This window comes from Ranitomeya variabilis, chromosome 5, assembly GCF_051348905.1.
Source record: "Ranitomeya variabilis isolate aRanVar5 chromosome 5, aRanVar5.hap1, whole genome shotgun sequence".
Lineage (NCBI taxonomy): Eukaryota > Metazoa > Chordata > Amphibia > Anura > Dendrobatidae > Ranitomeya > Ranitomeya variabilis.
In genome coordinates, this window is record NC_135236.1 from 345,022,421 (window position 1) to 345,037,111 (window position 14,691).

General features: G+C 39.9%; 1 protein-coding gene across 1 annotated transcript in view; it reads left to right on the forward strand.

The window, feature by feature from the left end:
• Window positions 1–14,691, forward strand: part of CPNE8 (copine 8) — a 453,180-nt gene that overhangs the window by 342,098 nt on the left and 96,391 nt on the right. Inside the window, exons 11-12 of the mRNA XM_077264830.1 lie at window positions 910–985; window positions 12,244–12,297. Coding sequence (XP_077120945.1) covers window positions 910–985; window positions 12,244–12,297 — 130 coding nt within the window. The remainder of the gene's footprint in view (window positions 1–909; window positions 986–12,243; window positions 12,298–14,691) is intronic.

Consider the following 14,691-nt stretch of genomic DNA (forward strand, 5'->3'; position numbering starts at 1 on the left):
GACACCCATCACTTGGGTGTCCCAATATGGAGGTCGGTGAACTTCCTCCGCTTGGAATTCTGGGATTCGGACACATCTGGATGGAACAGGATGTTTAGATATTACAAGGTACGTATATATTAAGATGCTTACTTATAGGGTTTGTGTACACGACTGATTATATTGGACAGATGCTATCCATGATATCATGGGACAGTGTACATGTCTGACTTTTTTCCTTGCACTGAGTGGTGTGAGGCAAAAATCAGAGACAAGTCCGATTTTGATCCAAGTGTCAGATCAAAATTAGCAATGCACGTCTATGGGTTAAACACATCGGACCACACTCCGATGGTATCTGAGTGCAGACTTAATTTCATGGACTGGCAGGATGGAGAGGGTGGAGAAATTTTTTTTTTTTTCTGTCCACCTTCAAGAAAAACTGATGCCACTCTGACCAAACTTGGATGTAAGTCAGATCAGAATAATTTAACATAATGAGAATAACCCTTTAAGCTCTGTAATGTAGCAAAGTTAATACAATATCGAAACATCTCAGCAAAAAGCTTACTAGGCTGCAAAGCACACCACAGCCAATGTATAGCGACACATATGAAGACCAATTGCTGAAAGAATATCACAAAATCGTATTTCTTTTCAAAGTTGGTCATCTAACGCTACACATCTTAGGGTATTTTGAACTCAAAGGAAGGGTAAGGAAGGGAACACGTGTATCACTAGGACACTTTCTAAGTTTATGTGTCATATCAATCCAGCTTACCCATGTATATTTATGTGCACACTTTGCATGTATTTTGTTTGTTGACTTTTGTGCAGTAATTCTAATTTTCTTAAGTAGTGGTAGTACTGGAAAAAGTTACTTACCCTCCAATAATATGTATTAACATATCATTGTCTTTATATTCCTAGTCATGATTACATTGGTGAATTCTCAACAAGCTACAGAGAGTTGTCTAGAGGGCAGTCACAGTTCAATGTATATGAGGTAAGATGGAAAAATATATTGTGAAAAGTAAAGACTAAAACAAATAGTGTTATCTGGCAAAATGCTATATAATAGGAATACATTTATGTTGAATGTAGATTGTATGCTTTTTTACCCCTTTAGGACGAATACAATTTGAATTTTTAAATTTGCATTTTTCCCTTTTCTTTCAAGATCCATAACAATTTTTTATTGGTATATCAACATTGTTTGTTCTTTTTGCAGAAGGAGTTGTAGGTTTGATTGTTATCATTAACCCCTTTCTGACATCGGGCGTAATAGTACGCCAATGTCAGACTCCCTCCCTTTGATATGGGATCCGGTGCAGAGTCCTCATCTTTTCCGGAACATGTCAGCTGTTCAAAACAGCTGACATGTGCCTCAAAAGCCACGGGTGGATTTGTGATCCACCTGCAGATGTTTACTAGTTAAATGCTGCTGTCGATCTCTGACAGCGGCATTTAACGCGCACTTCCTGCAAGCGAGCCGGAAATCCGCCCATCTGTGACCCTGTCTCCAGCAGACCTCTGTGGTTGTTACTGCCAGATTGCTATGAGCCCTGCCCGGTGGTCAGCGGAGGTCAGCGGATTACTCTGCAGCCTTGCAGCGCTGGAGTCCTGGGTTCAATCCCATCTGCAAGGAGTTTGTATGTTCTCCCCATGTTTGCGTGGGTTTCCTCTGGGTACTTCGGTTTCCTCCCACATTCCAAAGACAATACTTATAGGAAATTTAGATTGTGAGCCCCATCGGGGACAGCGATGATAATGTGTGCAAAACTGTAAAGTGCTGCAGAATATGTTAGCGCTATATAAAAATAAAGATTATTATTATTAGGGTGGGTGTCACTAACAGGCTGTAAGCCAGACATTGTGCTCTACCTGTGTGCAACCAGCGCCTTATACAAGCCGCTTTTTTGCAATTTAATACTAAGCAATCACCCCTGCATGAACTGGTAGGCTGTGAGTGGTTGTTTCATCAGTATTTTGCACCTGTGTTGCCACCATCTTTACTACATGGGTTTGCTGCATCCTGCTGCATTAGTTCTGAGACCTGGGTAGGTAAATACTGCTGCCCCTTATTTTTCAGTGTTAAACATTTTTTTAATAAAGTATTGAAAAAACATTCAAACGTCAGTAAAAAATAAAAATTTGGTTTGTGTCGCTGTTTTGCGAAACTTGTAACATTTTTATTTTTCTGGTGTTTGAAGGACTTGTTTTTTTGCAAGGCCAGCTGACCGTTTTATTGATATCACTGTGATATACATACATTGTTTTGATTGCCTTCTATTGCATTTTCTATAGAGGAGTGGTGACAGACAATTGTGGCATTTTAAAAAAAATTATACTCATATTAGCTTTTACCATATTGGTTTATTAGTTTTATATTTTGAGACTTTTATGACTGTGATGATATCAGATGAGTATATTTTAAAATTTCTTCATTTTAATGGGGGAAGTAGTGATTATAATTTTTATAATTTTAATAATTAGTTACTTTATTTCAGTCTTCAATATAAAAAGTGAAACTCTTACATTATGTAGAGTCATTACAAACAGAGCGAGCTATTTCAAGTGTTTATTTCCGTTAATGTTGATGATTATGGCTTACAGCCAATGAAAACCCAAACGTCATTATCTCAGTAAATTAGAATAATGACTCTATATAATATGAGTTTCACTTTTTGTATTGAAGAACGGAAATAAATTAACTTTTTGATGATATTTTAATTTAGTGAGAAGCACTTGTATATATGATATATACACATGTAATATGTGTACTGCCTATATGTAATATAGCAGCGATCTACCGTGTGTGGAGAGAGCTCAGCTCCTGATGTACCAATATGTCATTTCATGTTATTAGTTTAATTAAATCACTGGTGTCTACATAAAATCCTATATCCCTAGCAATTGTGCACTCCTGCTAAGAAAAAAAATGAAACAAATCAGGTACCCCTTTTTGAATCCCTTTAAGGCAAGAATTACACAGCGCTTTGAAGCATTTTAGGTGGTCTTTGAAACATTTGCATGGTGTAATACTGTACAGTTAAGTTTTAATCAACCTACACAGATGTTTCAGTTGATGACTGTGTGTCATCCTATATAAGAAAATGTTGATCATTGTTACCTGCTTGGTATAATTAGTTACTGATACACCGCAATATAATCCTAAAAAATCCCTGACTTTGTGCAAATGTACCCAGAAGAATTGCTGCTTTCATTCTGTTTTGAAGGCAAAGGGTGCTCACACCAAATAATGATTTGAATTACATTTCTCGGTTGTTTATTCACTTTCCATTTTATTTAATAAAATTAACTAGCACTTCCATTTTAGAATGCATTTTAACTTTGCAGTATTTTTTCTACACATACCTAAACATTTTCCACTATACTGTATGTCGGTAGGATGCACTTCTAAAATTCGGAATCTTCAGCAAAACAGTTGGATATATACAATTGAACAATCCTTGAGATTCTCCAAAATTTTTCCAATATTGTAATCATCACTCATTTTCAAAGTGAGGCAAAGGCAAAATAATGAAATGCTAACCAAGGAGAAAATATAGACTTGTCTCAAACTGATGAATCAGTTGTGGCACTTTTCTGAAGAAATAGGTCTGTTACATAAAATGTAAAACTAACTCAGCAATTCAAAATATGAAAACAAAACAAAAAATTGACAGAACCATGAATTCTGGAAATCCTGTATGATCTGAATAACCAGTCAGTTACAAAACAAAACAAAGATCTGAAGCACAAATGTCATTCTACCTTCGCATCAAAAGAAAAAAAAAAGGCTTTCTAAATAATAAATAAAGAAATAAGCATGGAAATATGAGGCCAGTGTTGCCACTCAGGATATGAAGGAAAGGAAGCATGAGTTGTTTTTGGAATCCTGGGGAAATCGTACTTAGGGCGACCATTAATTATAATTCTTCAGAGTAGAAGGGGGTTAGCGGTTTACAGGCACACAGCTGTTACACAGTTCTCAGCTGGCATTTATCACAGGGGTTTTATTCAAGCTTCTTTTCATCACACATAATCACTTCTCTTCATGCAATGCTTCATCAGCATATATGAAAGTCACTTCATAGATAACTTCTCTTCAAACACAGTGTCTTAACCTAAGCAGAACTGTACCTTGCTCCTGCAGTGAGGTGGGGTGAAGGAGATGAGTCCAGTGCTGTAGCTCTCTCACTTCTATCTTGAGGTAATAAAGATGCTCCTGGCTGTCATGACTGCTTCTATGATTACAGCAATCGCTTCCCAGGAAGAACTGGTCTATACAGCTTGTCTGATTTCAGTCATACAGGAGACTCTCTAACACATATCATACTCAGTCTTGGATGTTCAGGATACAATAACACGTTTCCCAATATCCCCTGGGGCTGAGCTAACCACTCCCTGTCTGCTATGACCATTTTAACCCCTATAGTCGCTGGATGATTCTAAATCAACAGTGCAGCTTCTTTATACAGTGGGGGAAAAAAAGTATTTAGACAGCCACCAATTGTGCAAGTTCTCCTGCTTGCACAATTGGTGGCTGATGAGAGAGGCCGGTAATTAGCATCACAGGTAGACCATAACTATGAGAGTCAAAATTGATAAAACAAATCCAGAAAATCACCTTGTCTGATTTAGCAAGATTTATTTTTCAAATTATGGTGGAAAATAAGTGTTTGGTCATTTACAAAAGTTCATCTCAATATTTTGTTATATATCCTTTGTTAGCAATGATAGAGGTCAAACATTTTTTGTGTCTTCACAAGGTTGGCCCATTCCTCCATGCAGATCTCTTCTAGAATAGTGATGTTTTGGGACTGTCGCTGGGCAACACGGACTTTCAACTCCCTCCAAAGGTTTTCTATGGGGTTGAGATCTGAAGACTGGCTAGGCTACTCTAGGACCTTCATATGCATTTTACGAAGCCACTCCTTCATTGCCCTGGTGGTGTGCTTGGGATCATTATCAAGCTGAAAGACCCATCCACGTTTCATCTTCAATGTCCTTGCTGATGAAAGGAGGTTTGCACTCAAAATCTCATGATATATTAGTCTAGTCAAAATACGGTTTGACCCGGAACAAATTCCAAGAAAGCGTTTTATGATTTGTTTTATTACTATTATGTGTGGGGAGCAACATATTAAAAGTTTTCCAAAAATTGATCACCACAAAGGTCCTAACTATGACGTCATAAGACGATGACAAGCATCGCACTAAAAATAACTAATATTTCCCTATTTCAAAGCTGTAGCTTTAGGTTACAGAAGAGTTTGCATTTTGTATACTATATATTTTTATATAACAATTTTTATACAAAGTTTTATACTAACTACATGGACAGGCGAGGTCATGACGTCATCAATGATGTCATGACATATATGTACATTTCTAGAAATTATAGAATTAATACACAGTGCATTTTAAGACCTACTTCATCACTGAATTAGCGTGTCAGGTCAATAGTCACTATTTTCATCATCAGACACTGCTTCCTCACTCATATTGTCACAATGCCCTTCTTGACATGGTCCGCATACCCGTGAACAGGTAAGTCCGTGTCTTTTGCAAGTGCACCAAAGTGTACTACAACCACGAGAACAATTGCAGTGAATTATTTTCAGAAGTGTTTCTGGCGCGGGTGAAGTATCCATCATCACTGGAACTAGACTGTTGTTCTGCAATTCCCATCCCCATTCAGTAGTGTCCATGGCCTCACCATTGTCCATCCAAAACATCACTTGGAGGTAACTCCAAAGGGCATGATACTTCATTGCAGAGGAGGTTGGTGGCAGTCGTTCAGGTGTAACAAAGATTTTGGCTGAACCAACTTTTTTGCAGAGAGTAGAATACCTCATTGCAGACAGATTGTCTCCAGGTTTGCCCCCGAACAATGCCACCATCGCTTTACACCCAACGTCTTCAATCTCAGCTCTGTTTTTGTTAGGTGTGGAAAAGATTTTAGCACAGCTATTTAAGACCAAGTCTCCCTTCAAAACCTTGTGTAGACCGAGTTTTTTTCCGATTCCAAAAAATACGGAAGTGGTATCCCAACCCGTGAATGCATGAAGGAACAAAAGACTGCCGCAGACATGGTTTCCCAGGAACTTCTTCATAACCTTAATGTAGTATACTGTTGCAGGACTCCCTTTATCCGAGTAGAAATAAAGTGTGTTGCCATCGCTGGTTGACACGTGATGAAGTAACAGCACCAAAAGATCAGTATCTTCGCCAATGAGACTAGTACTTTTGTTGGATGACATTGACACTGCTGCCTTAACAATCTCCACATCTGCATCCCCCTCTGATTGTATTACGTGGCAACCTCTGTCATTCATGCGCTGTGAAACGAGATTGATAAGAGACTGTTTGTTCTCCACATTTGAAAGGAAGTCTTTTTTCCCGACAAATTTCGTTCCTTCAGCAATGTTCACTTTGTTACTTTTTCGTTTTTTTGCGCCGTCGCTGATGGGTAATGTCCTTAGTGTTTGGTCCTCCAATGTAACCATCAAATACTATCGTAGCCTTACCATAGTGCTTTAGTGTGAAAGATGCATAGTCTTCAGCGATTGAACAATATGTCTTTCCTTCTGACCACTTCAGTCGATGGAGAAGAGAACCTCCGTCAAGAACATAATGTTCCACTTCTGGTACATCCTTGAGTACTGTGTCACCTGAACTCTGTTCTTTTATAGCAGCCATCAGTTGTGCTTTGTTTTGTTTGCGTAAGAGATGTTTTGCCTCAAAGAGGGATGGTGGGTATGGTGAAAGTTCATAGGCCATCACCTCATCAATCGAAAGATCAGCAGTTTGAGACACTGCAAGAAACCTTTGGAACAAAAAAGCGGGGTCTATTATTTTGTCCTTAGCAACGTCAATAGCCTCACTGGATGCCAGGGTCTTGGCTTTCATTGACCGCTTGTACTTAACTGAAAACAGTGATTGACCCTCCATTGTTGCCACTATTTCTCTGCCAATGGTGAACAGGTTATGGACATTCACATCCTTTTTTCCATTGACACCGGTGATAATGTTGCGAAGAGACACTTCATCAGAGAAAGGTGAAAAGGTCTTGAGTTTATCTGCAGTTTTCTCCAGGTCTTCACGATCTCTTCTCATCCTTGACATTCTTGCCTCCTTGTGTTGTTCACTGGTGACAAAGCTCTGGCGAGTGAAACCCTGCATTGCATCACTGTAGGAAGAGGACACTGGCACAGAGTCCACAAGGCCCTCTGATGTTTGGACATTCCACTTCCTCGGGTGAGTCCTCCTGCAGTTTTTAGGGAGCACATCAGAGCTTGCTCGATGACTAGGTCTCAACCCACGCCTGCCCAGTACTGATCAGTCCGCCTTACAACATGCAAGCCATTCATAAATTTATGGAAGACTGATGGCATATCATCTTTCAGAGTGGTCATAGACTGGACATAGATCTTCCAGAGTGGACATAGATAGGAGGTAAAGGTAGGCGGCCTTCACATAGTTCCCATGCCCAGCAGCTGCAAGAATGGGCAAACATTCAGCTACAGCATGAAGGTGCATCAGCCAGGATCCTGTACGATCGGCCTCAGTAAGCTCCCTTGCAATTCCAACCATCTGTTGGTAATTCAGCCATAGTTTACTGGTGCGAGAGTGAGCGGATAATCCGTTTCTTTTGGTGGACAAGAGGTGGACAATTTCACTAAGGCAGGTAAAAGTGTGACCGAATTCAAGTTACTCTCCCCTGTCAGTGTCCGAGCATACAACTGCTCAAGTTCTTGCAACAGGTCTGCAAAACCAGGATGGTCGCAAAGTACTTTGTCTGCAACTTGCTGAGTAAGACACTGATCAAGGAGGAGATGGCCACGAACTGCTCCCTGAACTGCCTTTCCAGTCATGATGGGTTGCACAGCATTGTCACCGTAAATTGTTCCCAAGATCTCTTTGATTCCACTCCCATCAATCAACGTTCCTATGGCACCCATAAGATTCATCAATCTGTGGAAGCTCCCGAGCATCAGGACAACATCTCGAACCGGGCTGTCTTCAGGCACCTCGTGTTTGATTTCTGATGCTTTCCAGTAGAGTGGCTGATCGAATGTAACAACTACAGCTTATCGGTGTTTATCAGCAAGGTTGCACAGATACTCAAGAGTAGAGAAGATGCATGTCTTGTCTCCGGAATACATGTCAATGATGGGCAGGAAGATTATCGAAGACGACCCCGGATGATCACAGTCTTTATGTAGCATGTGCATCATTCCATTCCAGCTCGGTGCAGGCTGTTTGAAGCGTAAAGACATCTCCCACAATACATCAACACGGTGGTCAATGGTGTCGAGAAATGGCAACGGCTTGAATTTTATGTTTCGACGAGTGTGTTTTGTGAAACGGTTTTCCCTGAGGTCAACTCTGCTTTGTTCAACTATCTCCAAGTCCGCAGTCTTCCGTCTGAGAACAGTGCGACTGACCTTCCTTCCTGAAGTCACAGTAGCTACCATCCCCATGCCTTGGAAAGTCCCCTTCCCATCTAATGTGATGATATTATGATCGACGTTGTCCGCAGCGAACAGCAGTGCCGTATCCAGTCTGTCTATGGTACCACCGAGTACATCCTGGCCAACAGAAGCGGCAGCGTTTTCCTCAAATCGCTGAACTTCCGAATATGATGAACAATATCCCATGGCTGAGAGACTGTCTACAAGACATCGAGACCTGAAATGATGATGGAGCTGGACTGCTAACCCAAGCTGCAATGGAGCTACTACAGCCCTGGGACGTACAGCCTGAACAACTGATTCTCCAATGCTTGCGACCTTCCTGTGAATGTCCTTTCCAACGAAGAGGGTTTCAAGCAAGCAAAGCAAACTCAGGGGGAGATAATCTAAGGCAGACTGACATTCAAGCGAAGAAGTCTTCGGATATTTATCGGTTGAAGATGGGATCTTAGACTTGATATCGCTCTTGATTAGTTTGGCCGCAGTCTCTATGATGGCTCTCTTCTGGGCTTCTTCATCCATTTCCTGACTACGGAAATAGTCCCTCAGGATTATTCTGGTCTTTTCACGGAACGTTACAATGTTAGGCAACCCTTCACACTCTGCTATGAATAGCGAATCACCATACCTCTCCTCCAGCCTATACCTCAGCCATTTATTACTACAGGCAGCACTGTCTCCTTCTACAAGATACTCCGTCATTTTCTTTGAAAGATCTGTGACAGTCAGTTGCTGTTCATCATTGTCCTCGAGAAATGCACACATTCTCAAGAACGCTTGCTCTTGGTCCATGTTCATCGGCCTCCCTACCTTCCACGGTTTCTTTGTAGTAGATCCACCACCATGACGCATAGGAATTCCGTAATTTGTCCGAAAGTTAATGTCACATGAACGATGATACAGACAGTCTGCAGCATGTAAGTCCTTCCCAAAGTACGTGATTCTCCCTTGAATGGTGATTGCCCAGTCATCATTACGCTGTTTACAATGTGACATGATGGACCTTACAAATCCATCCCTTTTAACAAAGCTATAGTCATCAAAATCACTACTAGATCTTGTCTTCACCACTTCATGTCCACAGAACAAACACTGTGTCGTGCTATCATAGGATCCAGTAGACACCCGTGCACCTCTCTTGGCAGGTGAATGATGAACGGAAGTAGCTTTCTTATGCAAGTCTATTTGCTTCTTGTTTATGTAGTTCATACGACATCTCTTGTGCACCACTGCTCCAGCAGCTGCCACAGTGCTAACGCCCCTCTCAATACTGGCTTTATTGATCCCTTCAGCTCCTTTCGCACCAATCACCACTCTTTCTCCATCATCTTCTACTTCATGGCTGCATAAGGGGCAAGTTTCTTGACTTTTCATCATTCTCAGCTCTGTAAAAGAAGATAAATAAATCGTTAAATAATAAATATAATAGTAGTAGTAATTGTAAAAGAAATATGATAGACACTGAAAGGCGAGTCACATTTAACATTTTACAGCTTTGGCGGCCATATTCTTTGACGTCACATTTGGACCCTTTGTGGTAACCTTATCTTGGTAAACTTTTAGTATGTTTTTCCCTACATGTAATACTACCAAAAAAAAGCAATAAAACACTTTCTTGGAATTTGTTCAGGGTAAAGTTTTTTTTTTTTTTTTTTTCGTATTTTGACTGGACTACAATGGCCCCATTCATTCTTTCATGTACACAGATCAGTCGTCCTGGTCCCTTTCCAGAGAAACAGCCCCAAAACATGATGTTGCCACCCCTATGCTTCACAGTAGTTATGGTGTTCTTTGGATGCAACTCAGCGTTCTGTCTCCTCCAAACATGACGACTTTTGTTTCTGTCAAACAGTTCTACTTCAGTTTCATTAGACCATATGACATTCTCCCAAATACTCTTCTGGATAATCCAAATGCTCCCTAGCAAACTTCTGACGTACCTGACATGCGCTGCTAACAAGCATAAAGCAGCTGCTGGCACCAGAACTAGACGCTGCGAGGGGAGCACAGGACGATATGTATAATAGTTTATTTTGTTACGGTTTTTGATGGTGGTCAATCATACCAGAATAAGGATGAGGTCATGCATACAAGGATAGGGATGGAGCCATGCACACAAGGCTAGAGATGGAGCCATGCATACAAGGATAGGGATGGAGCCATGCATACAAGGATAGGGATGGAGTCATGCATACAAGGATAGGGATGGAGCCATGCATTCAAGGGTAGGGATGGTGCCATGCATTCAAGGGTAAGGATGGGACCATGCATACAAGGATAGGGATGAAGCCATGCATACAAGGATAGGTAATGGGGGCCATGCATACATGGATAGGGATGGAGCCATGCATACAATGATAGGGATGGAGCCATGCATACAAGGATAGGGATGGAGCCATGCACTCAAGGATAGGGTTGGGGCCATGTATAAAAGGGTTGAGATGGAGCCATGCAATCAAGGATAGAGATGGGGAAATCATACCAGGATAGGGATGAGGAGCCATGCATGCAAGGATAGGGATGAAGAGCCATGCAGACAAGGATAGGGATGAGGAGACATGCATGCCAGAATAGGGATGAGTGGACAACGCATACCAGGATAGGGATGAGGAGCCATGCATAGCAGGATGGGGATGAGGAACCTTGCAAACCAGGATAGGGATGAGGAGCCATGCATGCAAGGATAGGGATGAGGACCCATGCATACCAGGATCTCTATCTTGGTATGCATGGCTCCTCGTCCCTATCCTTGCATGGATAGGGATGAGAAGGCCGTGTATACCAGGATGGGGATGAGGGGACAATGCATACCAGGCTTAAACTCAAGTCAGTAAGTTTTCCCATTTTTTTCTGGTAAAATTAGGTGCCTCGGCTCATACTTGAGTATATATGGTAATCAAAATTTGAAATATTGAAATTTCAAACAAAAGACAGTTTGATGAACATATGGAGAGCGGTACAGTAATGAGGACCTGCAGGCAGGCAACATTGAGACATGGTAGAGGCTCCTTGCAAGTTCGGAGCTGTATTTCAACAAATAAAGTTGAGCGTTTGGACACGATTAATTGTGTCTGCCATGCTGAGAGGTGCATGCAGATAGGTACCCATCATGTAATCACATCAGGGAGGCATCTGAGTGGCTTCAAATTTATTTGGCAGCAGGACATTGGCTCCAAACATGGAGCCAATGTCATTAAGAACTATTTTCAGTGTAAAGAAGAATTTTGAGTCCTGGAAATGATTTGGGCTACATGGAGCCCTCGACATCATCAAGTCTGTGTGAGATTAGGAGAAGAGATAGAAGAATTTGCACTATCCTACATCCAGCAATCTGTGGTTATTTCTCGAAGATGTTTGGAACAACCTTCCTGCTATGCAAGTGTATCTAGAAAAATTGATGTTTTGATGCTCTTTTGAAGGCAAAGAGTCACAACAAATATTGATTTGATTTAGATTTTTCTCATTTTCACTCACTTCATTTTGTTAAATGATAAAACAACACTATTGATGCATTAAGCATTCTTTTTACACATGCTTACAACTTTTGCACAGTGCTGTGTATATTTACAGTAAACTTGTTTTATCTCTATAACAGTTGGAACTGAAAAAACATGTTTGTTATGAATTGAACGTGACAGAAAATATTTTTTTCTATTATTACAATAATAAGAAAGGCAGTCATTGCATCAATTTAATACCTTAAACAAGATACTTTGTATTAAATGTAAATACATTTTCACTTTTCATATAATTTCTAATCCTTTTCTCTTCACATTTTAAGGTAATAAATGCCAAGAAAAAAGGAAAAAAGAAAAAGTATTTGAATTCCGGAACTGTAAGTAACATATGGTCTCATTAGAATATAGCATAATAAGAATATTTTACTTTTTCTTTGTGTGTGTCAGTGATATCCATTATCAGTTAGCAGAAGGAGACTTTGTGGAATTTATTGCAAGGCTGCAATACTCACAATTCCTGTGATTTTTCACCAAAACTCCTAGTGTGAAAGTAGTCTTAGGCAATACAAAGCATAGAAGTCTTAAATGGGGATAAAAATCAAGCCCAAAACAATTTCCATATCAACAGCTGTATTAAAATAAAATATGACAAATTTACAAGTATTCATTTCACTTCATTCTAGAATATTCTAATGCAAATGATCTTTGACAACTCACGCACAAACCTTTCCACTTTTACTTTCATTTTAGGTAATGAAATGTAAATTAGAATAAGAACAGATTGCAGCTCCTTTTTTACATAAATGTCCTGTTAAATATACTTTTGAAAGATTGTAATATTATCTACTTGCCTTTCTTATATTTTTACTTTGCCAACAACCCTTTTACACTGTTTAAAATTAGAGATGAGCGAATCTTTTGAAATTTAAATTAATTATTTTCACCAAGTAAAAAAAAAAAATTCACAGCGATTTGCTAGTACTCCAACTTCCCTATGAAGATGTGAATAACACTCTGAAATCAGTTGTATACAGTTCCAGGAGCCCTCAATCTCTTTAAAGAAAACGTAGCCTAAGGGTGCTTTCACGTTGCATTCAGGCACCCGTTTATTGGCCCTGTTGGGGCTTATGTCAAAACCCGAACGTGCGCTGCCGTGCATCATTTTCTTGCATATATGCCTACTAGAAGCGGACACCCAGGCGCAAGCTACTGCTACTTATCTGTTTTTTTTAAACATCAATTTTATCACTTTAAAGTCTTTGATGGATATATTAGAAGAACCTAAAATAGAGTACCAAGTATTAAAGTTATGACATAGAATTACATAAAGTTAATGTCATAAAGAGATCCTCTTCATCGTTACAGTTATCAAGTTGCCCAAAATGTTCCTGTTGCCAGGACCTCATAAAGTTCAGAATATAATTTTTTAAAGGAGTTGTCCACTGTTGCCAATGTTTTTTTAGTTAAATATATGTATTAGGAGCTAAAATAATTTTGGCAATTGGATTTCATACAAATTTGACTTCCATATCCTCCATGTTGTCTGTCTGTAGCTTCAGAATGACAACTGAGAATTAGTGAGTGAGCTCAATCTTACAGTCTAACAGGAGAGTTTGTAATTTTTACTTTTTTTTTTAACTCATCTCAGCTGATTTATGAAAACAGACCACATCAAAGTTGAACAGCAAAGTCCACAGAGGTGGACAACTTTTTAAGCAAATATGAATACTTTACTAGACCATTGCTGATGCTTTTCATGTTCTCAGTTGTGTTACTGATCACCAGGTTTTACAAACATCATTCAAACTACATATTATTTGCCACTCTATGAGGATTTGCTCAAAATAGTGTATACCGTAAATTATCAGTCCCATTCTCATCTAGGAGAGTGGGATGATTTTATCTCACTTGTCATCAGTGTTCTGTCTGTGTGCTGTATGTATGCAATAAGTTTTTTTTACTCAGCAGCTATTAATACTTTACAGCACCATTTACAGTTTCCTATATTAAAAAACTGTAATGTATCCGTAAAAATTTCACACCATACTGATGGTCCGTATGCCGTACTGATGGTCTATATGCCGTACTGATGGTCCGAATGCCATGCAATTTATTTCTCACACTGTACAGATTTCAGAGTGACATCGCAGCATGCTACCATTTTTTTCTAATGCTAAACACAGCTGAGAAAAAGCACGCAGATCTGCAGTGCCTCATTGAATAACATTGGTCTGAGTGCATTTAGATTTTTTTTATCGGATTACGTTAATCCTATTTATACTCTCGTGTGAGCGAATCCTGGCACAATTTATGTTTTATTTCACCTAATCTGAATCAAATAGGGAGCATCAGGCCATGCAAGACAACCGGTCCGATTATGCTAACATCACTCCGAATGCTCGAATCTTCTGCGTGAGAGAATCGCAGAACAGGGGCGGTGAAGAATTTCTCCTTCTTCTCCCTGTCTGCGGTAATCTACCTGCTGTGGATGACATCTGAGTACAGTCCGAAGTTTCACATGCACCCATAGACTTTTAGGGGTGCGCAGGATCCGATTATCGGATGCACTTTGAAATGCGCTTGTTTTCTCATGCTGAATCAGCATGAGTAAAAAATTTCAGATCTGTACTGCCCCATAGTATACCATTGGGCCGAGTGCTATCCGATAAAACATCATATAGCACTTGGTCTTGTTATACGGTTGTGTGAGTGAGCCCATATATTGAAAATATACAGTGTAACAGTGTAGATTGCATTACAGGAATAAATGG